At 53.2% G+C, this 25,282-nt stretch overlaps 1 protein-coding gene across 3 annotated transcripts in view; it reads right to left on the reverse strand.

Moving 5' to 3' along the window:
- The window catches only part of KIAA1671 (KIAA1671 ortholog), a 185,392-nt gene that overhangs the window by 86,359 nt on the left and 73,751 nt on the right, over positions 1 to 25,282 (reverse strand). For 2 of the 3 annotated variants that reach the window (XM_067014673.1, XM_067014674.1), the window contains one exon: positions 22,844 to 22,969. In XM_067014673.1, the coding sequence (XP_066870774.1) occupies positions 22,844 to 22,969 (126 nt within the window). Of the gene's footprint in view, positions 1 to 4,569; positions 4,682 to 22,843; positions 22,970 to 25,282 lie in introns of those variants that run through there. The other variant, XM_059039521.2, reaches the window with a different exon arrangement.

A 25,282-nucleotide genomic window follows, 5' to 3' on the forward strand; every position in this document is an offset into this window, starting at 1 on the left:
TGTGTGTGGAGTACTCGCCAGGCGCCCCGATAAAGCCCACAGCCATCCAGTCCTCACCACGCCTTCCACACGCTGTGTCTACTGAGCACCTACTATGTGCTGGGCACCGTGCCCAGGGCTGGGTGAAGATGGGCATCCTTCCTGCCTGAGGGAAGCCGCATGCCATAACCAAGCACATTAGCTTTGGTGCCAGACTTCCCAAGTTCAAACCCTAGCTCTGCCCCTTGCCAGCTGGTCCGTATCAGGTGGGCACTCACCCCCCCTGGAGCTCCAGGCTTCCCATCTGTAAAATCACAATACCCGGCTCTCGGGGATGCTGGGGGGATTAACTGCGATGCCACACGTGCGAGTGTTTGGAGGGCGAGAGAGGAATGCACGCCACTGTCTCATGACTGGTATTATTATTCCTGGAGGTGACGACAGGCTGAGTGAGGGACAGAGCTGAGTAACCAGGCAACCAGGAGGCCCTGGGGAGAGAACGGCCAGCCTAACCACATTTAGACATTTGGACATTTTTCCACAAAAAAAAAAAAAAAATCTGGCCATGGAGTCGAAGGTAGGGAGATGAAGCTCAGCAACCACCACGGAAAACGAAGTGGTTTCTCTGTCACCGCACGGAGACGGAGCCATCGGACCACAGACCCTGGCAAGGAGGCGTCTGAAAGGGGCAGGAAAGGGACCCGCCACCAACAGCACAGGGGTCCGCCCTCGGGCCTGGTCTCCGCGTCACATAGCCTCTTCCTGAAGAAGCGGTCAGAAGTGACATTCTGGCAACCCTCTTGGCTATGGGTGACACGGGGTCAAGGAAGGTGACCAGCCAGGAGTCAGCGCTCAGGCTCTCTGGGCTGGCTGGACAGGCAGCCTCTGGGCCTGGGAGAGTCTGGGGCGGGGGGCGTCTCCCATTCTATCAGAGCCCTCCCGCCGCCCCCCAAGCACGAACATCTAGATGGTGAGTGCTTCCTCCGAGTCCAGCCCTGTGCCGAGGATACTAATGCCCCTTGCCTTAGCTAATCCCCAGCGCAAGCCGCGTACAGGTGGGGAAACTGAGGCTCGGCGAGGCAAGGTGACTTGCTGTTGGTGGCGCTGGGATTCTAAGCCAGGGCTCTCCCCTCCAGAGCCCAGCCTGGCCCAGTGCAACATCTTTCTATAATCCTCCACTTTGCAAAAGTTGCTACAGGGTCGAAGGATTTCCTGTAGGCCGGCAAGTCGCCTCAACCCGTGGGCCTCATTTTCCCCATCTGAGAAACAGGAAGATCAGACTCAGCGAAGCAGCTAACATGTCATAAAGGGAGACCCGGGGCTTCCCTGGTGGCGCAGTGGTTGAGAATCCGCCTGCCGATGCAGGAGACATGGGTTCGTGCCCCGGTCCGGGAAGATCCCACGTGCCGCGGAGCAACTAAGCCCGTGAGCCATGGCCGCTGGGCCTGCGCGTCCGGAGCCTGTGCTCCGCAACGGGAGAGGCCACAACGGTGAGAGGCCCGCATACCGCAAAAAAAAAATAAAAAAAAAATAAAAAAAATAAAGGGAGACCCGCACTCAGATACAGCCTCTGACACCTCCTAGCTGGGGACGCCTTCAGTCAGCCGCTTAACCTCTCTGAGCCTCAGGTTCCCTAACTGCAAAATGGGGATAATAATGAGACCCACACATAAGGTTCTGGTTTCTCGTGAGGATGAGATAACCAGGAACGGCACGGGCCCTGGACGCGGGGAGCGCTCGGCAGGAATGGTGGTGGGGACGGTGAACACTGTTGTTATTATTGTTGTTGCAACAGACAACCACGAGCAACCAGCTGGGTCCTAGTCCCCAGCAAGGCCACCAGCCTTGGGACCGTCTGGCTGGGTTATCTCGGCAACAAAGGAGATTAGGTAACTCAAAACAGCCAATGGCAGGGGCGGCCACCAGCTACAGTTACTAATGATTTAAAGCAGAAACTTAATCTCCCTCCCCCACTTCCCAGCTGATGCTGGGCAGTGACTGCGCTGGATGGTGGGGGCAGCGCCCCGCCCCCCCCAGAATAGAACTGCAGCTATGTGGGGGACTCGGGCCACCAACAGGAGACCAGCGACACCCCACCGACAAATGGCCAACTCTGCAGAAACCTGCTGCAGCCCGCGCTTGGCCCCAGTTCTAAGAAGCTGACTTAGGAAAGAACCTGAAAAGTGAACAGAGATTTAAGGCTGAGAATAACGATCGCTAAGTGGTGTGTGTAGTGCATGCCGGGGAGTGACCCAGGTGTCCAACCGTGGGAGGACGGCTGATAAATCAAGGCTGACGACAAGCGCGGGTAGTTAGCGGTCACTAAGCAACACGTTTACAGAGAGGGCTTCCAGGTGCGGGCAGACGTTCCCCTTATCAGTGGGCACATAGAGTGAGACGTGCATATTCTAACACTCGTTCGTTCACTGCGATGGATGAAATTTAGGGGCAGAATACGACGTGGGCCCCGTGTTGGATCCTGGAACAGAGAAAGGACATGGGTGGATAATCTGGTGAAATCCGAATCAAGCAGGCTTTCTCAGCCTTGGTGCGACTGCTGTTGGAAACGGGCCGCCGTTGGTGGTGGTTGTTCGGGGGGTGGGAGACTGCCCTGTGCATTGTACCATCTTTAGTAGCATCCCTGACCTCCACCCGCAAGATGCCACCAGCACCCCCCCCCCGCCCCAGCTGCGACAATCAAAGAATGTCACCAGACATTGCCAAGTGTCCCCTGAAGGTCGTCCCTGGATGAGAACCACTGGAATAAAGCCTAGAGTTTAGGTAATAGTACTGCACCAATGTTAATTTCTTACGTTGGACAATATACTATGGTCGTTAGAGTAAGACGCTAGGTGAAGGGTATACAGGGACTCCCCCGACCATCTCTGCCACTTTTCTGTAAATCTAAAAGTATTCCAAAATTTTGAAACCTTATGAAGAGGCGACATGGAGCAGAAAACTGAGAGCAGTTAGTGTTCCAGGCGGATGGAGTGATGGGTGAATGTATATCCTGTGCTGTGAGAGTCTATAGCAGGGATGGGGAGGGCTACCCCCCCGCCCATCAGGACCCTTACGATAATTGATGCTTAGCTGGTCACTCTCCATGGGACGTAGCTTCCTGGGAAAGAGGAAGAGCTCACCTGGTTGGTTTCCCTGGCAACCAGCCCCCACCCTTACTTAGGTGCAGGCCAAAAGTCATCTCATTAACATAAACTCATGTGTGAATATCTAGACACCTTTATCACTTTGGAAGTACCAAGGGTTTTAAGAGCCTTGTGCCAGAGACAGGAACAAAGACCAAATATGTATTTCTTACTATAAATCACAAATCACAGCCTCCTTAACACTGAAGCCCAGTGCCCGTGTGTCCAGCACATCAAGGTCGAGGCCCCAGTAGGCAGCAGAATCCCCAAATACAAATGATTATGGGCTGCTTATTTTCTTTCTCATGCTCTTCAATATCTTCCAAGTTTTCTACCATGCCCATAAATTATTTTTGTAATTTAAAAAAAAATAAACCAGTTAATGTTCCCTTACATTTACAGTATGACAATAATCAAAAGTCAGTGATCAAAGTAGAAGGACTAGGCGGGGGTGGGGGGGTGTCTCCTGTTTTTCAGCTGCTGCAGGGGACTTGGGCTGGGGTGGGGAGAGGCTGAAGGACAATGTTTCCTAAAGTTGTATTTTTAGGAGCTCCGGAAAATTCCCTGGGTGACTCGGCATTTGAAGTATTTGCAAACATTCAGCAGGGGGAAAAATAATATTTCCCAAGTCTTACTTTCTTGGGCGTTCTCAGCCGGGTGGCAAATGTTCTGGAAAACTCTGAGACCCACCTGTGACGATTCCCCGCTAAGCCCCTCTGTTCACGGAGCCCTGATGAATGTCACATAACCCACCATCATCTACTGCCCACCCCTTAGTTTCACAGATGAGAAAACAGAGGCCCAGAGAGGGGAAGCAAATTGCCTGCGGACACACAGCAGATCAATCTCAGAGTCAAAACAAGATTTGAAAAGCACTTTATACCCCACAAAGTACTTCCACGTGGGTTCCCTGTTTTTGGCATTTTGCCAAAAAAAGTTTGGAGGTTTTTTTTTTTTTTTTTCCTCTGTTATATAGAGGAGAGGCCGCAATGGGAGGGTTCCAACTTTCTACTTTTGCTTAGTAAGTTCACTGAAAGAAAAACAAAATCTCTTCTTTCCAACTCATAAAAGATGAGACATTTTTACATGCACACAAAGGCAAGTAGGATGTAATTTCAGAATAAAGAACAGTCCTGTAAATCAAAGAAATGTCGATTTCTGGAAAGATCACTAACGCTCCCCTTGTTTTTCCTGTTTTTCCGAGGACTGGAGGGGTGGCCGCCGTGCCCACTGATCCACCCTGGGCAGGACCCCGTCCTCTTCTTTGAGTCCCCTCTGCCTTCCAAATCAAACCCCATCCCTTTCCCAACACCACCTCCCCCTTGAAACAACCACCATTTCTTAAAGAAAACAGAGACACTGCTGACCAGACAGAGCCAGGAAGCAGAGCTGGCAGGAGTCGGGAGGAGAAGAAAAAGGAGATACGGGTCCAGACGGCCGCACTCACCCACAGGTACCGCAAGAGCTTCAACAAGCTGGGGCAGTAATAATACTCCATTTCTGGCGCCTGGGGGCTATGCCGCCTGCATCGTGCACTCTTCCAGTCTCCCTCTGGAGGGGGCGGCTCTTCCCGCTCGGCTTGTCACGCCGGGAGTCAAGTTCAAGGTGGTATGAATCATTCAGGGGCCGGCTTGTGGCCAGCGGACTGGCAGGATGGCCCTGCCAAGGGCACGGGGAAGCTGCTGCTCAGGGCCCAGGGCCCCGCCTGGACCATCTCCAGTGGCTCTTCCAGGGGGGCGGGCCCAGGGGTGACCCCTCCCTAATCTAGCTGAGTGGTCTGGACCCTGCACCCACCTGGGGGTGCTCTGGGCCTGGGGGTTTCCCGCTGAGTGGCGGGAAGAGCAAGGATGAAGCCCCAGAACTGAGTGTGTGCGTGTGTGCGAGTGTGTCATGTGAGTACAAGTTCCTCCCCAAAACCACACACTGAGGGGGAGCCCTCCCCACCCCAAATCCTTCCATACAAAGGAAATAAATCAACTCAGGATCCCATCGGCTCACACAGCCCCTCCCAGCTCAGTCAAGTTCCTTCTGACTCAGTTAAGCTTCTGAGCAGCCCTGGGAGGAGGCCCTGGCTGTCCCCATTTTACAGAGAGGGAAAAGGGAGGCCCAGAGAGGGACAGGGACTTGGTCGAGGTCACACAGAGAGGTGGAAACGGAGCCTCCCAACCCCAGTCCTGGGTTCTGTCCACTCGTGAGGGTGGGAGGCCCAGGGTGCGAGCGGGGGATGCTGAGGAAGGGGGACACCGGCTCCCAGAGTCACCATCTGCCAGCTGGGGGTGGGGGGAGGGTGGCGGGAGCATCCTTTTCAGAAATTAAAAATGCTAATTATAGCACACCTAAGGCTGACCCAAGGTGACCTTTCTTGGGAACTTCCTTCGAAAGAGTGTGATCTTGGCAAGTCACCCCACCTTCCTGAGCCTCAGTTACCTCTTCTGTAAAATGGGATGGAGTATCCCTGCGTTTCAGGGTTTTGAGCATCGGATGAGGCAGAATAATACCAAGCCATCTGGTTTGGTGCTCACGGTGCTTCCCTGGGGGAAACACTATCATCTCCACGGGCCACACGAGGAAGCTGGAGCTCGAGAGCAGAGGGAGCTGCCGAGGTGAGCGGCGGGGCAGCCCCAGAGCCCCAGCTCCACGCCACCTCCGTCAGGTCAGCCCACGCCCGAACCGGAACCGGACTGGCGCACGGCGAGCGCCCCGCACGAGAGCCCAGGCGGGGGCTGGCGCAGAGGTACCCCCGGCCCCAGGGACCACGTGCGCCGTACACGTCAGGCCCACAACCCGGCCCGGGGCAGAGGAAGCCCCCGAGGACACCAGCGGGGAGCTGAGCTCAGCGGCTGAGGACACCGCGGCGTGAACGTCAGAGCTCTTCAGAAGCAGGCCCATGGCTCCTCCGACTTGGCACCCCACATGTGGCAGGAGAGGGCTCCCCGCCGCTCGCTGCCCCACGGACAGCCACTTGGGGGCTGGCCCCAGCTGATGGCGCAGGTGGAGGTACAGCCTGGCCCCTGCTCTCTGACTGCCTGGCTGCTGGTCCAGTGGGAAAGTGGGGACCTGCTCGCTGAGGGGCTAACAGAACAGCGGGAGGTGGCCCTAGCTGACTCTGCTTGTCGTAGGGAATAACCGTCCACCACCAGGAACGTGGAGGCTGCTGACGGCCAGCTGCTCAGCTTCCCGTAGGCCTGACGGAGATGGACCAAGAGAGAAATGGGCTAGAAGGGGCAGAGAGGATGACGGAAATGGGGCGAGGGGCTTGGTCACTGAGGGGGATGGAGACACACCCACAGGCGGGAAAAGAGATGAACCCGAAGAAAGTCAGAGACCTCGAGGAGACAAAGGGGTAGGGGATGGGGCGGAGGCAGAAAGACAGGAGACAGGGCAGGGGTGCGAAGGATAAAAAGAAAAGTGAACAAGTCAGACCTGGCAAGTCCCAGGTGGAGACAGAGCTGAGCCCCGACGAGGCGGGTGGGGGTGGGCGGGCACCACTGATGGAGACCTCCCCCCCTCAGAGTCCCGCTTTCTCAGCCTGGAGGTGGCCACAGTCACCAGGTCACACTCCCAGGAGCAGGGGGCCCCCAGCCGCATCTCCACTCCAGGCCCAAAGCGACCCCTACCTAGTCACGGCTATCGCCTTCTGGTCAGCTGGGCTGAGTCCCACCCTGCCCTGTAGGACCCTTCTCACCTGGCCAGGGGAACCACCTGAATGCACAATGGTGACCAAGGCACCCCCACACACACCCTGGATGCCTCCCCTGGCTCCCCACCCTCCCACCCCAGACCCCCGTTCACCTTTTACTATTTGACCCCACACCTGCCCCACTCCAATTGGGTGCGCCAGGTGACCACAGGGCCTTTGCTCATGCCATTCCTCAGTCGGAAAAAGTCTTCCTCCCATTAGAGGATGGGATGGTGGCCCCCCCAAAGGGTACGTCCGCCCAGAACCTGTAAATGTGACTTTACCTGGAAAAAGGTCTTTGCAGATGTAATTATTAATAAATTAAGGATCTTGAGATGAGATTATTCTGGATTACCCTGGATGGCCCTAAATCCAGCAAGTGTCCAGAAGAGAAGATGCAGCCTCCGGGGAGGATGCCACATGAGGATGGAGGCAGAGACTGGAGGGGTATGGCCACAAGCTGAAGAACGCCTCGGGCCCCCAAAGCGGGAAGAGGCAAGGAAGGATCCTCCCCTAGAATCCCTGGAGGGATCGTGGCCCTGCTGACAACTTAACTTCAGGCTCTGGCCTCCAGAACGGAGAGAGAATAAGTATCTACTGTTTCTGAGCCACAAAGCACGTGGTGATTCATTACTGCAGCCCCGGAAAACAAACACACTCCTCTTCCTCTCCACCTAGTTCGCTCCTATTCATGCCGGGGTCTCTGGATTAAGAGCTAACCATGCAGAAGCCTCCAGCCCAGGCTCAGCGTGGCCCCCAGACACGGGGACCCACGACGCCTCTTCTGGAGGAACATTCTGCACCCCGGTGATTCCTCCTCCCATCCCTCCTCGAAGGTCAGTTCCCCAGGGGCCCCCACCCTGGTCAGCCTGGCTCCCCACGTCCCAAGACGTCACCCGGCCACAGTAGGTCCTCAGGCAATCCTAATTAATGTCCTTCATTCATTCCAGAAAAGACTGAATGTACAAGCAACCATGCCGACCTACTGAGAGGGCTTAGCCTTGAGCCTATAAAAATGATGGGAGGCTGTTAAAAATCAACAACTGCGTTCACGAATGAAAACTGGTAGCCCCCAGGAGTGACTCTGTTTGTGTCAGGTTTTTTGGGGGGGCGGGGGGCAGGGGGAGGTAGGTACACTCTTTTGTTTTATTTGAACGAGTTGCTAACACTTAAGCGTCAGAAGAACGGTGGGTAGCAATGCAGATTTCCATCGTCCCTAGAAAAGAAGGCTGGCCTGGCCCAAGGGTCTGCATTCCTGCATGAGGACATGGGCCACTGGCCCTGCCACGTTCCCTGCACCCCACAGCCTTGGCTGGGCTTTCCGTGACCTTAGCCGTACAGCGTCCACGTACCGTCACAGTGACACCCATTCCTCAACCGTGTATGGACCCTCAGCCTCCCAGCCTTTGCTCAGGCAGGGCCCTCCGCCGGGAATGACCTTTCTGTTTGTGAAAATGCAACCATCGCTCAAGGCCAGTGCAAGCAGCGCGTCCGCAGGAAGCCCTCTGAGCGAGCAAGCCTGAGTCACCGGGCCTCCTCTTCGAGTATATGAAGGTGCTTCTCGTGATGAGAACCTGTCCTCCCCACAGGGCTGTGAGCTCCCCACAGGCAAGAAGGTCCCAAGGACTGGCACGCAGCCCAGCACTCAGGTGCTCTGTAACCGCTTCCTGAAAGGCAGAGGGTTCCCAATTCTCCTGCTGACAAGGAGGTCACTGCTAGATCTGGGAATCCGTGACACACAGAAGGCAGACCTACTGTGTGCATGGCGGCTCCTCAGCCACCAAAAGGGACCCACAGAAGCCATACACATGCCCCCATCTTCCAGGAGTTGACAATCCCCTGAAGGGTCAGGGCACAGAGAGAACAGAAGACTGTCCGGAGGGGAAACTGAGACCCAGGGAGGGGATGGCTAGTCTCACAGAGGCAGCCGGGGTGCGGGGAAAGGGTGTGGAGGCTGGAGACAGACTGCCTGGGTTCAAATCCTCGTCTCAGCACTAGACTGCTTTGTGGTATCGGGCTGATTGTTTAACCTCTCTGTGCCCCAGCTCTATGCAAAATAGGGATGACGACAGTGCCTGTCCCACAGGGTCGCTGGGAGGAGGAAATGAAGAAATATGTGCAATAAACTGCTCAGAGCGCGGAGCTCTCAGTCAGGGCTCAAATCACCTTGGCCGTGACCGACTAGTGGTGTATCAGGTTCAGCCGCCCTGGATGGCAGGGCAACAAGGAGGGGTCCAAGCTGGGGTCAGTCCTGCAGGATGGGGGGTTATCTACCCCAAACAAGGCACTCCGAGCCCATCCCACTAGGGCATGGCCAACCCACAGGGCGTTATCAACTGCAGGACGTTGGAAATCACTTAAAACACACACCCGAAAAAAAAACCAACCCAGAACATTTTTCATCTGCTTTCGGCCCAGCCTGACCCCTGGGTTCTCTCCACTGTGACGAGGGGCAGACAGGGAAGGGAGGGACGGGGAAGACACCAGCACTGAGAGGGAGCCAGGCCAACACAAAGGGCGGAAGCACTCTGGCTGCACCAAAACCACCGTGCTCAGGGAGAGAAACCAGGGGGGAAGACCTCACGGTGGGAAATGTCCAGAAAAGGCCAAAGGATGGACACAGAAGTAGGTCGGTGGCTGCCAGGGCCTAACGGGTACGGGGTTTCTTTTTTTTTTGGTGGTACACGGGCCTCTCACTGCCGTGGTCTCTCCCATTGCGGAGCGCAGGCTCCGGACGCACAGGCTCAGCGGCCATGGCTCACGGGCCCAGCCGCTCCACGGCACATGGGATCTTCCCAGACCGGGGCACAAACCCGTGTCCCCTGCATCGGCAGGCGGATTCTCAACCACTGCGCCACCAGGGAAGCCCTTCTACGGGGTTTCTTAATGGGGTGACGAGAAGCTTCTGGTATTAGGCAGTGGTGACGGTTGTGCAACTTTGTAAATTTACTGAAAATGATTACATCGTACGCTTAAAAAAACGAGTGAATTTTATAGCATGTAGAGTCTACCTCAGTAAGCTTTTGGAGAAGGAGGAGAAGAAAGAGGCGGAGAAGCGGGCGCAGGAGGAAGAGGAGGCAGCTTGTAAAGGTCCGAGGGAGGTGGGGGCTGCCCCGGAAGAGCCCCAGGCAGGTGTGTGCGGGGCCGCATGCACCTAGACCCCAGCCACAGAGCTCTCCCTGCTAACTTAGGGAGCCCTGCCTCAGTGCCTACGGTGAAGCTACTATGCTGGGGCACGAAGCTGCCAGGAGCAGGGGTTTGCACTTAGATGGGCCTGGGTTCGAATCCCAGCTCTGATCATGCCAAATGGTGTCGTCCTGGACAGCCTGCTTCTCCTCTCTGTGCCTCGGTTCCTTCTGATGTAAAACGAGGTCGGTGAAAAAGATAACAACGACCACAACGGCAAGAATAATAATTTCTTCCCTCACAGGGCAGCTGGGGGACGAGGTGAGGTGGGGTCAGAAGAGTGCCTAGCAGATTTCAAGTGCTTGCTCACTGAAAGCCTTGAGGATGAAGTGTGAGGTGGTGGGGACATCGAGTGAGAATGAGGGAGGCCAGGTTCTTGCCCTCTGGGAGCTCAGGGTCTACAGGAGGGAAGCACTTGGAAATAAATTATGGCACTGGAGGCTGAAGGGCCTGGAGTGCACAGGAAAGGGTACAACCCAGGAGGGCTTCTTAGAGGAAGTGGCATGGAGCCGAGGCTTGAGATACGACCGAATGTTCCTCTTCTCAGGAGACCCTGTCTTCAAGTAGAAGATTTAGCATCTCTGGAAATACATCTTCTTAGGTCAGAAATGCCACTTCTATATTCATGGGGCTCTCATTATGGGCTACCCACCCCCTGGACACACACACACCCCCCCACACACACACCTTTTTTAGAAATAAAACTTTGGGGAAACTTTTTTTTCCCCAAAAAATAATTTATTCAAAAGAGAAACAACAGCAGTGAAAACAAACTGGGGTGGCCAGGACTGCAGATGAATGTCCCAACTTCAGCCCAGCAGCGCTGACTGGCTTGCAAAATCGAAACTGACAAGAGACCTGATGGGGACCCAAGCTGAGTGACACGTGCTCCAAAATCAGCGACAGGCGTTAAAATAAAAATCTAAATGGCCGTGGAAGACTTGGCTTTTTCGGGTTTAGAATGAAGGCCCTAGTGCAAAAGGGGTTAAAAACTCCTAATAAAGCAAAATGTTGAAAGCATTTAGATCGCCCCCATCCTGCCCTCTGGTGGTCACTTGTGAACACTGCATCAGGAAGCTGCCGCTTTCCTTTAATCTGAGAGGAGGATGGGTGGGGGAGAGGACAGAAACTGTAGCAAGACCCCCCCCTGGAGGACACTCAGGGCATCTCTGATGCCCCTTGAAGGTGGAGGCTTCCAAGAGTCTGACATCCCTGGACCGAGACCGCCGGTGGCACCTGCCCACTTTCCCAAGCCTCTGTTTCCCCATGAACCGTGGCAAAGATTCAGCGAGATCATTTGTGAATAGAGACTGCCAATACCGCCTGTGTTAACTGAAGGTGGCTGGGTGTGGTTAAAATTTTTTTTTTCTCCAATGTATAAAAACAGTGAGATTTCACAATGCGATCAGATCCCCGTCATCAGTTTTGCTTGGAACGTCCGGTGGTCCAGCCACTCTGGGCAGGACCCCCCTGGGAGGGCCCCCGCCCTCTACCCTGTGTCTCATTAAATTCCCTCCCCTGCCTGGCCTGGCTTCCGAGGGTAGCCCCTGATACAGGATCTCGAGGGACACCGCCCACAAATCTGGATTCAGAAGCCCTGAATGCATCTATCTGAGGCCGGCACTTAGGGATCACCAGGTCAGGGGGTTTCTGAGGTGGAAGGAATGGGGTCCTCAGAGCACCGCCCCACCCTCCTGACTAAATTCTCCGTGTTGCTCCGAGCCCTCCTCTCTCTGCTCAGTGACAAGGCCACCCTGCGAGCACAGGGGGCCCCTCCCAGGATTGTGGCGAGGACAACAAATCTCTGCTGCACAGGCAGAAGAGGTCAAGCCCCCGGCCAGTGCTCACGCTAAGCCCTCTGCCTGGGTCGCCCTTCCTGCCTGTCTCTACCTGGCTGACTTGTACACACCGTCAAGACCCGGTCTCACTGTCCCTCGAGCCCTTCTGCCTTCCCCACAACCAAGTCAGGTGTGTCCGAGCACCGTTTCCCTCACCGGGCCGGTTAGCTGTGCACATGCCTATCCGTCCTCCCTGCTCGGCTGCTGACTCACCCTCTGGCTCACTTGCTCGCTCATTCATTCGACATGGCGCTGAGCAAAGGAGTCAAGAGCCCGGAAATCCTGCAATTCTTGTTTGCGGTGGGGAGACAGGAGATCAGAAACCAAATAAATAGGAAGCGCAGACAGAGGTTAGGATAGTGAAGAAATGAAACCGGTACAAGGGGACTGTAAAAAATGAGGGGAGTGCCAAGAAGTGGAAACACACCAAATGTCCATCAATCGACGCACAGCCAATCAAAGTGTGGTATGTTGACATGTCAGAGTACTATCTAGCCGTAAAAAGGAACGGAGTGGCCATCCATGGCCCGGATGGACCTAGAAAACACTATGCTGAGTAAAATAAGACTGACCCCAAAGGACAGATATTGTGTGATTCCATTTATACAAGGTACCTAGAACAGGCAATTCTTACAGACAGAAAACAGGAAAGGGTTTGCCTAGGGCTGGGGACCGACTGGGGGTGGCAGCTAATGGGTACGGCTTTCTTTTTGGGTGAGGAACACATTCTAGAGGTGACTGTGGTGACGGCTGCACATATTAAAAACCACTGAATTCTACCCCTTAAATGAGTGAACGGTATGTCATGTGAATTACATCCTGATAAAACTGTTACATTTTGAACAGTGAGCCAAGTTCAAGAAAAACGTTAACTACGTATTAGTCCAGGTGGTTCATGAAAATGAAAAATGCTCAGAGTGATACATGAGAATGACGAGGGTTCGGGAAACATCAGATTCACGTGTTAGATCCTCCAAGCACAAGCTCCGTGTGGGTTCAAATCCCAGCTCTGCCACCTCCTGGCTTCATGATGTGGGCAAGTGACCTCACCTCTCTGGGCCCCAACTTTGCCAAATGGAAAATGGGAACAAGAATAGTTCCCACCTCATAAGGTCACCGTGAGAATGAACCGAACACGGTGCCTGGCACATCCTAGGAGGTCGATAAATTGTTATCAAGGAGGGGCCCAGGGATTGACTGCTAAGGGGTGCTTGGTTTCTTTGGGGCGTAATGAAAATCTTCTAAAATGGATTGCTTAATGGACGCACAAGTTTGTGAGTATACCAGAAGTGGAGTAAACCCTCGCGCTGCATGCCTACTACGCGCTGGGCGCCGTGCTGGGTGTTCCCTGCCTCTCAGAGTCTCCACTCGGATGGGGGAGGAAGACACGGGGTGATGGGGGGACACTGCATGTGACACAGGTGTCTGGGGTCCTTCTAGAGACATGGCATCAGGGAAGGCCCTGCTGAGCGGTGACACTGAGCTGAGAGATGCCCTGAGAGGAGGGAAGTCAGGAGGGAATCTGGAGGACAGCAAACAGCCTGTGCTAAGGCCCTGGGTGGAAACACGCCCGCGTGTGAAGGGAACATTCTGGAGGCCAGTGTGGCTTGAGTGGGGTGAGCGGAGATTGAGTGCTGGGAGCAGAGGTCATGTGAGTACTGGGGCCAAACCACACACAGACCTTTAGGCCATTTGTGCCCCACGAACTGGAGCCTCAGTGCGATGGGATTTTACCCTCCAGGAACCGATGTGAACCTGGCTTCTGTCCCGCGTGCGGTAGGTGCTCAGCAAACGTTTCTGGAGTGAACTCCGAACTCTGCCTGGGCCCTGGACCACTAAGTCCAACTTGGCAATTTACCAATGTCTTTCTCATCCACTCATGACAGCCTGTGAGGGGCACGGAGTGGGCTTCACCCCATTTCACAAATGAGGGAAATAAAGCTCAGTGAGGTGTCCGAAGCCAGAGTGGCAGCTGAACAAGGTTAGATGAGAATCCGGGTCGCGTGGGGCTTATTCCGGGTTCCCGCAGGCATGTGCACGCGTGCTTGTGTGTATGTGTACTTATACACGAGAGCACTTGTGTACACCCTGGAAGCAGAAATCGTGTGGCCCCAGCAACCCTGCCAGGGTGCTGTGTTAATGATTTACTTTCTTACAAAAAAAAAAAAAAAAAAAAAGAAAGAAATGAGAGTAAAGATTATTCTAGTATTAGCATCATTCTCACGCAAGGGCATGTCAACATACTTTCTCAAGGAGGTGAAACAAAAGCACGAGATCATCCTCTGCCCTCCAGGCCTCTGCTTCCTCACCTATGCAATGGTGGCAGTGTGCCGTGGCACGGAATGGGTTAACACGTGGACAAGGTGAATAGGTCCCAGGATATCCTCCCAGCACCCGCAAGCTGCCCGCCTGGCCCCAGTAGGGAGGCTTCGCAAGCAGAGCGGGTGTTCAGGTCATTCATTGGCCTTTGGCCTCTGCAGGTGGCAGGCACCTGGCTGGGGGTCCTCCGTGGCCTCAGTGCCCTGGAACCCACAGAACCCCGGGAGTTCCAGAGGCACAACTGAAACAGAATTCAGCCCAGCAGGACTCCCCTGTCCCCGCAAAACATCCTCACCCCTCCCCGGCCACAAGGGGTGAGTCCACAGGCCAGGAATCAATCCAGGTGTTGTGATTCCTTTGCTGTGTGCCCTTGGGCCAGTCACCTCCCGTCTCTGAGCCTCAGGTTCAGCATCTCTAAAATGGGCATCTTCCTAGCACCTCAGGATACAGTGGGGTCACTCAATGGGAAAATGCCAGGATATGGCACTCAACAAAGTGTAAGGGCCCAGGCCTCAGGTTCCTCATCTACAACTTGGGGACAACATTTTGGGGTTTGAGAGGATTCAATAGGATAGTGGAATAACGTTTGTACAGCACTCAGCGCAGGGACTGCCATGCAGAAACTCAATATATGATATACAGTCATGGTAATAACAGCAAACACTTAAAAAACACCTACTAGGTGTCAACCACTGTTCACAGTGCCTTCTGACATTAATTCATCTAAACTCAGTTCATTTCTAACAAGTTGGCTCTATTATTATTCCTCTTTTACAGATGGGGAAACAGAAGCACAGAGATATTAACCCACACAAGGTCACATGGCTGAGAAGTAGCAGAGTTAAGATTCAAACCCAGGCTCTCTGGCTTAAGATACATATTACACTTCAACTAAAAAATTATTTTTGGTATGCATATTATAACACAAATTTTAAAAATTATTTTCTATGCAACAAAAGAAAAAATAGTAGATAAATTAGATGTAACCAAAATTGAAAACCTTCATGCATCAAAGAGTACTACTAAGAGAATGAAAAAACATCCACAGAATGGGAGAAAATATTTGCAGATCATGTATCTGATAAGAGATGAATATCCAGAATATACATATGTGTGTGTGTGTGTGTGTGTGTATATATATATACACACATATCAATCCGATTCAAAAATGGGCAAAGAAGATACACAACTAGCCAAGAAGCACAAGAAAAGATATTCAATATCATTAGTCATTAGGGAAATGCAAATCAAATCCACAAGCAGATACCACTTCACACCCATTAGGATGGATAGTATTTTTTTTAAAAACGCCGAAAATAACGAGTGTTGGTGAAGATGTGGAGAAATTAGAACGCTTGTGCATTATCGTTGGTGACAATGTAAATTGGTGAAGCCACTGCGGTGAACCCTCAAAAAGTTAAACGTAGAATCACCATATTGTTTTGAGCAATTCCGCTCTCCGGTACGGACTCAAAGTAACGGAGAGCAGGGACTCAGACAGATACTTGCACACCAACGTTCCTAATAGCATTATTCACAAGAGTCAAAAGGTGGAAACAACCCAAGTGTCCATCCACAGAAGAACGGACAAACAAAATGTGTGCCGTACACACGAGGGAATATTTTTCAGCCATAAAAAGGAGTGGAGCGCTGACACGTGCTACACCACGGACAAATAAATAAATAAAACAAGCCAAACACTAAAGGATACACATTGTATGATTCCATTTATATGAAGTACCCAGAAAGGGCAAATTCATAGAGACAGAAAGTAGAGTAGAGGTTACCGGGGCTGTGGGAGGCGGGGAGGGGGGAGTTAGTGTTTCACGGCACAGACAGACTTTCCGTTCGGGATGATGAGAAAAGCTCTGCAGATGGATGGTGGCGATGGTTACACGACACCGAGAATGTATCGGATGACATACATTATTACAGATGTATAGTAAGCTTAAAATGGTTAAAATGGTAAATTTTATGTTATGTGTATTTAACCACAGTATTTTTTTTTTTTTAAATCGTCTTGCCCAAATTGCTCCAACGGCCTCCTAACCGGTCTCCGAGCTTCCAGTTTACCCTCTCCAACCCTTCTCTGCAAAGGCCACTAGATGGCGCTCCAAGCCGCACCTCTGACCTTCTCTAACCCTGGTCCTAACTTCCCTTGCCTCTTTCACCCCTCTGGCCGGCGAACACCACGCCTCTTATGCTAACCCTGAGGGTCCTTCTCAGCTGGGTCTAGTCAACGGGCTCATCCCCACCACTCCCCAGGTAACCCCCTCGAAGCTCCTGGAAAACCCCACATTGTCCCACCCAACACCAGAGTATTCGCTCCAGGAGAGCAGGAACCACGTCTTGTTCACTGCTGTACCCGATGGGCCCCAAACAGCACATGACACATAGTAGGTACTCATACATTTCTGTTGAATGAATGAGTGAGTGACTAAATCAACAAATAACTAGCTTTGTACCATCCTGGCTTTACAGTCTAGGAATGTGAGCAATTTGAGGACAAGTTAGCTTGTTCATCTTTGTATCTGTAGAGCTTTGCATGAATTAACAACTGGGTGGAGGATGGATGGATGGATGGGTAGGTAGATGGCTGGGAGGGTAGATGAGTGAGTGGGTGGAGAGAGAACTGGGTAAATGAATAAATACAAAATCCTCCCAATACAAAAATCTCAGGCACAACTGGTCATTTGCATTTTAAGACCTAGGAAACAAAAGCTTTCTGGTCTGACTGGTTTTAATCCAGAAAAGGAACTTTAATCAGCTGAGATATAAATTACTCCATTCTTCTCCAGCCCTTTGGACTCAACAGTGAAAGACAAGAAGCAATTAACAAATGAAATTAGCCACACGTCAGAGGATTCCTGGGCCTCCTGAGAGCCCAGCTTGCTGTCCAGGTCATCACCACTCAGCCCCACGTCACGCTCCTAGAGCTGGCCCGCCATCCGGACTCACCCAGGCAGAAGGAGTCACTCGGGCCACTGGGCTGGCCGCCCCCCCGGCCGGTTCCTTCCACCTCAGCCTTCCTTCCCGTCCCTGGGGCCTGCCCCCCCCCCCCCCCCCCCCCCCCGCCGCCGGCAGACTGCGGGCCTTGGAGGGCGGGGATTGTGTCCTCCAATCCCTGAAGCCCAGTGCCCAGCACACATCTCACATCACAGCACACAGATGCTGGGTAGATTTTCTCTCTTGTCCTGTATCCTGGTTTGGAGGCCCAGGGCTTCCTTGACAAGGAAGCCAGACTGTACTAAACCATGCTATTTGGTTTCTGTTGTCGTTGTTGTTTTGGCTGCACCACGCGTCTTGTGGGCTCCTAGTTCCCCAACCAGAGGTTGAACCCATGCCCCCTGCAGTGGAGGCGCAGGGGAGTCCCACACACACTGGGGTGGGGCAGGGGGTGTCCGGGAATGACTTCCAGGCCAGCTCCTGGACCCTGCATGACACTCAGGAATAGAACACAATCTCACACCCCCCAACCCCGGCCCACGCTGCTCCCTCCACCAGCGGCAAACCAAGTCTTCCCAGACCACACCCGTCTGGCAAACGCTCGTTCATCTTTGAAGACTTAAAACAATTGTCCCGGGCTTCCCTGGTAGCGCAGTGGTTGAGAGTCTGCCTGCCAATGCGGGGGACATGGGTTCGTGCCCCGGTCCGGGAAGATCCCACATGCCGCGGGGCGGCTGGGCCCGTGAGCCATGGCGGCTGAGCCTGCACGTCCGGAGCCTGTGCTCCGCAACGGGAGAGGCCACGGCAGTGAGAGGCCTGCGTACCGCAAAAAAAAAAAAAAAAAAAAAAAAAACAATTGTCCCTCCTCCGTGAGACCTCCCCAGATGGAGAGATATACTCCCTAATCTTGGTGGGGGGGCTTGGAACCATGAGCAAATTGAATGAGGGAATGCAGGTGAAGCACACAACAGGGCGCCTGGCACACACAGTGAGGGCTCGGTGAACCGGAGCCATTAGAACCCATGGCAGTAATTTACTTACCTTCTTATCTACCTGTCTCTTATTCACAACATGCAGATAAATATTTGTCAAAAGAAAGACTGAACCCCCGAAATATTCCATCTCAGCCGGCTGGTCACTGACCCCCCCAGACACGCCTCCCGCTTCAGCTCACCTCCATGCCTTTGCATGCATTGTCCCTACTTCCCGCCTTCACCTAACCATGCCCTCCCGGGCCACCTCCAGGCCCGCCTGGACCGTGGACCCCAGGAAACTGAGTGGGAGACTCTCCAGGGCCCCCTCACTCAGGGCCTGGCACAAAGTAGGCCCACGAGGGGGTGAACTCATCACTAGATGAGCCACCAAATGCTGACTGACGGGTTTGGGGATTTGGGAGAACATTCTTGAGGTTACCAGAGGCCCATCTGCCACATCGCAGCGAAGCCCCAGGGCCAGTGAATCTGTGCCTTCGCGGTCACGGGAGGGGCCTCTGGGGTGAACCATGACCCAAGGTCGTGGTCCACGACTGAGTCACCGTGTTTTACGATCCCAGCACGAGTGAAAAGCCAAAGGCTCACTTTACCAGGAAAAGACGGTCCGCCCAGCCACCACCACCCCTGGATGGGGGAGGGAGGAGGCTGGGCGCAGGACTAGGACCTGCCACACAGACCGGAGGTCCTAAGGATGGCCCCGAAAGGAACAGGGGAGCACGGAGAGCAGAGAGCACCAGCCAGGGACTCAGAACTCCAGTCCCAGCCCAGCCCGGCTGCCGTGGGACCCTGGACAGAACACACCTCCCCTCCCCTGCCCTCCGTTTCCTCAACGGCAAAAAAAACTCCTAAGAGAGGGGACAACTTCCCGTTCCATCAGCAGCTCTTTGAGAGAATGTAGAGGAAAAAAACAGCTGACAGCAAATCATAATAACAACAAAGTGGGACTTCTCTGGTGGCACAGTGGTTAAGAATCCGCCTGCCAATGCGGGGGACACGGGATCGAGTCCTGGTCCGGGAAGATCTCACATGCCGCAGAGCAACTAAGCCAATGTGCTGCAACTACCGAGCCTGCGCTCTAGAGCCCGTGAGCCACAGCTACTGAGCCCGTGTGCCACAGCTACTGAAGCCTGCGTGCCCTAGAGCCCATGCTCCACAACAAGAGAAGCCACCGCAATGAGAAGCCCGCACACCACAACGAAGAGTAGCCCCCACTCCCTGCAACTAGAGAAAGCCCGCGTGCAGCAACAAAGACCCAACGCAGCCAAAAATAAATAAATTTATTTTTTAAAAACCCCAAACAAAAACACAGTAACGGGCTTCCCTGGTGGCGCAGTGGTTGAGAATCCGCCTGCCGATGCAGGAGACACGGGTTCGTGCCCTGGTCCGGGAAGATCCCACATGCCGCGGAGCAACTAAGCCCGTGAGCCATGGCCACTAGGCCTGCGCGTCCGGAGCCTGTGCTCCGCAACGGGAGAGGCCACGACAGTGAGAGGCCCGCATACCGCAAAAAAAAAAAAAAAAAAAAAAACACAGTAACATTTATCAGGCAGTTACTCTCCATCAGTGCTTTATAAGCATCATCTCATTTCAGCCCCATCCTCCTACCACACGATGAGGTAGACTCAGACCTTGGGAGAGGCACTTACTAGCTCTGAGGCTCAGTTTTCCCACCTGTAAAATGGGGATAAACTAGTATCTACGCCACCCAGTAAGCACTGTGGTGGGCATTGCGGTGGGCACTGCTATTCCTGCAGTCCACCACTTTACAGAGGAAAAAAAGAGAGGCCCCGAGTGCTAGACTCACTCATTTGCCACCTCTATTAAGTGGCAGGGTGGGACCGGTCTGACGTCATGCTCAGGGTCTGACCAGCTGGGGGTGGGCAGGGCTCTGCAGATCAGCAGGACATCAACCCCAGTGGGTCCCAGGTACCCTTTGGAGGGTGGCTAACCCTGTGCTGGACAAATATCGCATCCTCAGCCCCGGGGCTTGGTTGGCTGTCGTGTTTCCTTGTGAGCTATGTCCCAGGCACTGCAGGCCCAAGGGGAGAGAGGGGCTGGCAGGGGGGTCCCAGGCCGAAAGCACAGGCCTGAGGCAGAAGGGGCCCAGGGCCAAGGCTGGAGGTGAAACAGGCCCAGTATGCATTCCAGCTCCCCCACTTGCTAACTGTGTGGCCTTGGACAAGTGGCTTGACCTCTCTGAGACTCGGTTTCCTCCTCTGCAAAATGGGATTCATATTCCCTAACATGAGTGGGGAGTGGGGACTGACAAGGCCTGGAGCACAGACTCAAAAAAGGGAGATGAACCTGAATCTCAACTGGAAGTCAACAGTACAAAGTCATCAATCAAAACAGTGATGGGAGTAACGGCGGATGGCGTTTATCCACTAGTGAGTAAATCTCCAAACATATCATGGAGTATAAAACGCAGGACTGACCACCTCCTACCTCCAGAGGGGTGGGGGCAGCTGGCAGGGCCAAGGGCTCAGGACCCCGGCCTCACCTGCAGGGTTCCCCTGCCTACGTCAGGCCTTCTCTCGGGGCCTCAGTTTCCCTGTTCATAATGAGAGAGTTGGACTAGGAGAGAAAAAAGAGAGATGAAAGGAGGAGGGGGAGTTAGGAGGAGGAGGAGGAGGAGGAGGAGGAGGGGGCAAGGGAGGTGGAAGAGAAGGAGAGGAAAAGGAAAGCAGGAACAGTGATCCCCGCAGCCAAGGCATTAACTGTGAATTTACTCTCCTGAGGGCTGAGTGACCTCATTTACTGCTCACAAAAATACTCTGGAGGCCACTTAGGACCAGCCTCATTTTACAGAAGCAAAAACTGAGGCTCAGTGGGGTCCATCAAGTCACTTGCCTGAGGTCACAGAGTGCCAGAGCCAGAACTTGAACATACTTCTTTCAGCCTCCAGAGCCCCAATGCTGAGGTCCCCCCCAGACAGGCTTTTGGAGCCATCAGAAAGTGAGCTGAACACCACCACCCCCTGGTGGCCACTACCTGGAATTGCAGATGTCAGTCCTGAAAGCAGGGAACTGAGGTCTGGGCCCCAGCTCTGTCTTGCTCAGGCTCAGTTCCCCAACCCGTCCACCTCTGGGGTAGAGGTGATCAAGCAGGCAGCAATGGGGCAGGGGCCTTGGGAGCCAGAAGGAGGGAGCCACCTGATGCCTCTGTGGACAAAGGCTTCTCAGTGACAGAGGGAGAAAGGGGAGGGGCCAGCAAGCAGAAACTGTAAAAAGACAGGGTTTGAATGCTCTTTGCTCCATGGCCTTTGTCTTCTCTCTCTCTCTCTCTCTCTCTCTCTCTCTCTCTCTCTCACACACACACACACACACACACACACACACACACACACACACAAACACAATCAGATAAGCTGAGTCAGTGCCTGAGAGGGAATGGAGACAAGGGTGAGAAAGAAATTGGTGGCTGAGATCTGGACACTTGAGGAATTTTCCAGGGCTTCTCAGCCGATGTCTAAGTCCCTGCATGGGAGCTGTCACCCCCAGCCCCACAGTCAGGCATTTTCACTCTCCCATCAGGTCTCGGCAAGAAGCCTGCCAGGGGCGGTGTCTTCACCCATTTTACAGAGGAGGAGACCAAGGTTTAGGGAAGTGAAGTCTCTTGCCCATGGCCATAAAGCTAGAAGGAATGGACCTCAGGCTTCAATGCTGCAGAAGCCCACGTCTCAGAGATGTGAGACCAGGCACAGATAACCACTGAAATGCATGCGGCCTTGCACTCAGAATGACCTCAGGCACAGAGCTGGTGTTGCCTCATTAAAAAAGGCTTATCTCAGATGTCCCCACGCAGGGCCCAGGGCCCGGGAGGGACTTCAGGAGGAAATGCAGAGCTCAGCAGATCTCCCAGGATCATGGAGCAAAAGTGAAAAAAAAAAAAAGAAAATCACAGAAATTCAGACGTGGTAAAGCCCTGGAACCCAGCTGGAGACACTGAGGCTCCAGGGAAGGGGGCTCCCCTGGGGTCCTGCCGCCTCATTTACCTACTTGTTTCCACAAGTGAGAAAACAGGCTAAGAGGGAGGAAGTGCTGGCTGAGGAGACAGAGCTCAGTGACGGCCAAAAGAACACTCGAAAACAAGAATAACAACAACAACAACAACTATAACAATAATGGTAACTTCTCGAATTATCTTATCTGAACCCCACATCAGCCCTGTGAAGTAGATGCTATTACTACCCCCATTTTACAGATGAGAAAACTGAGGCCGGACGCCCATCTGCATGCACAGCTAGGATGTGAACCCAGGCGATCCGACTCCAGAAGCAGCTTAAGCCCGCCTTCCTCCTGTCGTCACCACACTATCGATCACTGTCTGAGTTACCATGTGCTGGGCCCCACGCAATCCTACTCCATCCTCCCAGCGGCGCAAAGAAGCAGGAATCACAGCCCCATTCTCCTGGTGAACAAACTGAGGTGCAGAGAAATTAATAAAAATTGCTCAAAGAGGCTGAGAGGAGGAGACAGTTCTGGGTTTCGAACCCAGGGCTCTCGGACCCCAGCAAGTGTTCTCCTCACCGCTCCACACCAAGCAGCAGGGGCTACCCCTCCACAAGGGGCCAAAAACCCACGAGGGGAGAAGGCTTCCCCAGCAGAGCCACCAAACACCCTCCACGTCATGAACCATGGCACAGCCAGACAACAGCAGGCTCCCGGACGGTCACCTGCCCGTCCCCGTCCCCCTCAGGCCCCGGGGCCAGCCTGGGACATTCCCAACTGCGTCCACTCTGGCCACGCCAGCACCACTCACCACAAGGGGCCCGCTCCTCTTGTCCTTGCAGAAGCTGTGGCTTCTCCGGGGACCCACGGCCACAGGGTTCACCTGCCGGAGCAGCGGCTCATTGTCCTGGAGGGCATCCTCCCTCCCCGGTGGCACCTGAGGCACAGGACACAAGAAGAGGACTTTACTGGGGCTTCCCTATTTGCAGGAAGAATATGTCACACCGAGAGAGTCCATTCTGACCTAAAAGGGCGAAGAAGAAAATTAAAGCGCCAGATGCTCCATCCCTCCACCCTGCACCATCCCATGGCAGGTGGTCCACCTCCATAAACCGGGGTAATATGTAGGATCAGCAGGTCTGGGTTCAGCCCAGCCTCAGCCACTTAGTAACTGTGTGACCTCAGCTGTGTGCCTTAACCTCTCTGAGCCTTGACCATGTGGGGAAAGACCCCCCCAATAATCGTCCTCAGTTCAGGGATGGACCAGCCCGTGGAAAGCGTGTGACTCAGTGCTGCCACCAGGGGGCAGACGTGCGTGAGACCTGGGTGCCTGGATGGCTTCACCTTAGTCTCCCCCATGCCTGGCATGTGGGGAGCCCTCCGTAAATGTTAGCCGGCCTCATCACTGCCACTGGCAACTTTGGCGACCTCAGTTTAGACATCTTTCCATGCATCCAAACACATGTGCACATATGCAGAGAAATGGTACATGAATACAATGGAGTAGGTGTGCTGGTATGAATCCTGTTATTTTTATATATAAAGGGATACAGTCACAAGCCAGTAAACACAGGACTCTGGAATGTGGATTTTACATACCTCACACTGTCCCTGCCCAGAGAGGGAAGGCATCTGCTTAAGAACACATAGCATGAGTGAAGAGCATGGCTGGATTCCTGATCTCTTGCCTCACAGCCTCTTTTTTGATGCCTTATGAGGCTCTCTGGTTCTCCTCTGACCTCCCTGGCTATTCCTTCTCAGGCTCCCTGCATCTCAGAGGGACATGTGAAAGTGTGACCCAGGCCAGCCACGCAGCCTCCTCTCCTACATCACTCCCTTGGGGTTTCTTATCACACCCCATGGCTTAAATAAATCCCGTGTACACATGGACGAGTCCGGATTCTGTCTCTCTGTGTTGGGACTCCAGACTTGCAGACACCATTGCCCACTTACCATCTATAGTCACTGCTTACATTGGTCTGAGGCCTCATGTGCCCAAAACAGGCCTCTCCATTCCTCCCCTCCAATCGCTCCTCCCCACCTTGTCCCCATCACCAGCTGGGTAGGCCAAGACCCTTGGGTCACCCTCTGTCTCCTCTTTCTCTCCATCCCATCAACAAAGCTGACACTGCCTTCAAAACATGCTGCAAACCTCACATCATATACCAACATCGACTCAAAATAGATCAAAGACCTAAGTGTCAGAGCCAAAAGGAGAAAACTCTTAGAAGAAAATACAGGCTTATATCTTCATGACCTTCATGGATTAGGCAAGGGTTTCTTAGGACACCAGAAGCCCAAGCAACAAAAGACAAGTAAACTAGACTACATCAAAATGAAAGACTTTGATGCTTCAAAGGGCACCATTAAGAAAGTGAAAAGTGGGACTTCCCTGGTGGCGCAGTGGTTGGGAATCCGCCTGCCAATGCAGGGGACACAGGTTCGATCCCTCGTCCAGGAGGATCCCACATGCCGCGGAGCAACTAAGCCCGTGCACCACAACTACTGAGCCCGCGTGCCACAACTACTGAAGCCCGCATGCCAAGAGCCTGTGCTCCACAACAAGAGAAGCCATCGAAATGAGAAGCCCGCACACCGCGAAGAAGGGTAGCCCCTGCTCACCGCAACTAGAGAAAGCCCGTGCGCAGCAACAAGACCCAACACAGCCAGAAATTAATTAATTAATTAATTAATTAATTTTTTAAAAGTGAAAAGACAACCCACGGAATGGGAGAACATTCCTGCAGATCATTATGTCTCATAAGGCACTTGTATCCAGAATGTACAAAGAGTAACTACAGCTCAATAATAAAATAACAAACGAATCTAAAAATGGACAAAGGATCTGAATAGACATTACTCCAAAAAGGTACACAAATGGCCAATAAGCACATTAAAAGATGCTCCACAGGAAATGCAAATCAAAACCACAATGATCATTTTGCAATATATACAAATACTGAATCATCATGTTGTACATCAGAAACTGATATAACATTACATGTCAATTATATCTCAATTTTTAAAAAAAACCACCATGAGATATCATTTCACACTCACTAGGATGGCTACAATCAGAAAGACAGATGACAGCAAATGCTGGCTAGGATGCAGAAAAATTAGAACCCTCATACACTGCTGGTGGGAATGCAAAGTGGTGCAGCTGCTTTGGAAAACAGTCTGACAGCCCCTCGAAGGTGAAACCTGGAGTTATTACCATATAACTTTGGTATATAGCCAAAGAAATGAA

Source organism: Kogia breviceps, chromosome 15 (assembly GCF_026419965.1).
Source record: "Kogia breviceps isolate mKogBre1 chromosome 15, mKogBre1 haplotype 1, whole genome shotgun sequence".
NCBI lineage: Eukaryota > Metazoa > Chordata > Mammalia > Artiodactyla > Physeteridae > Kogia > Kogia breviceps.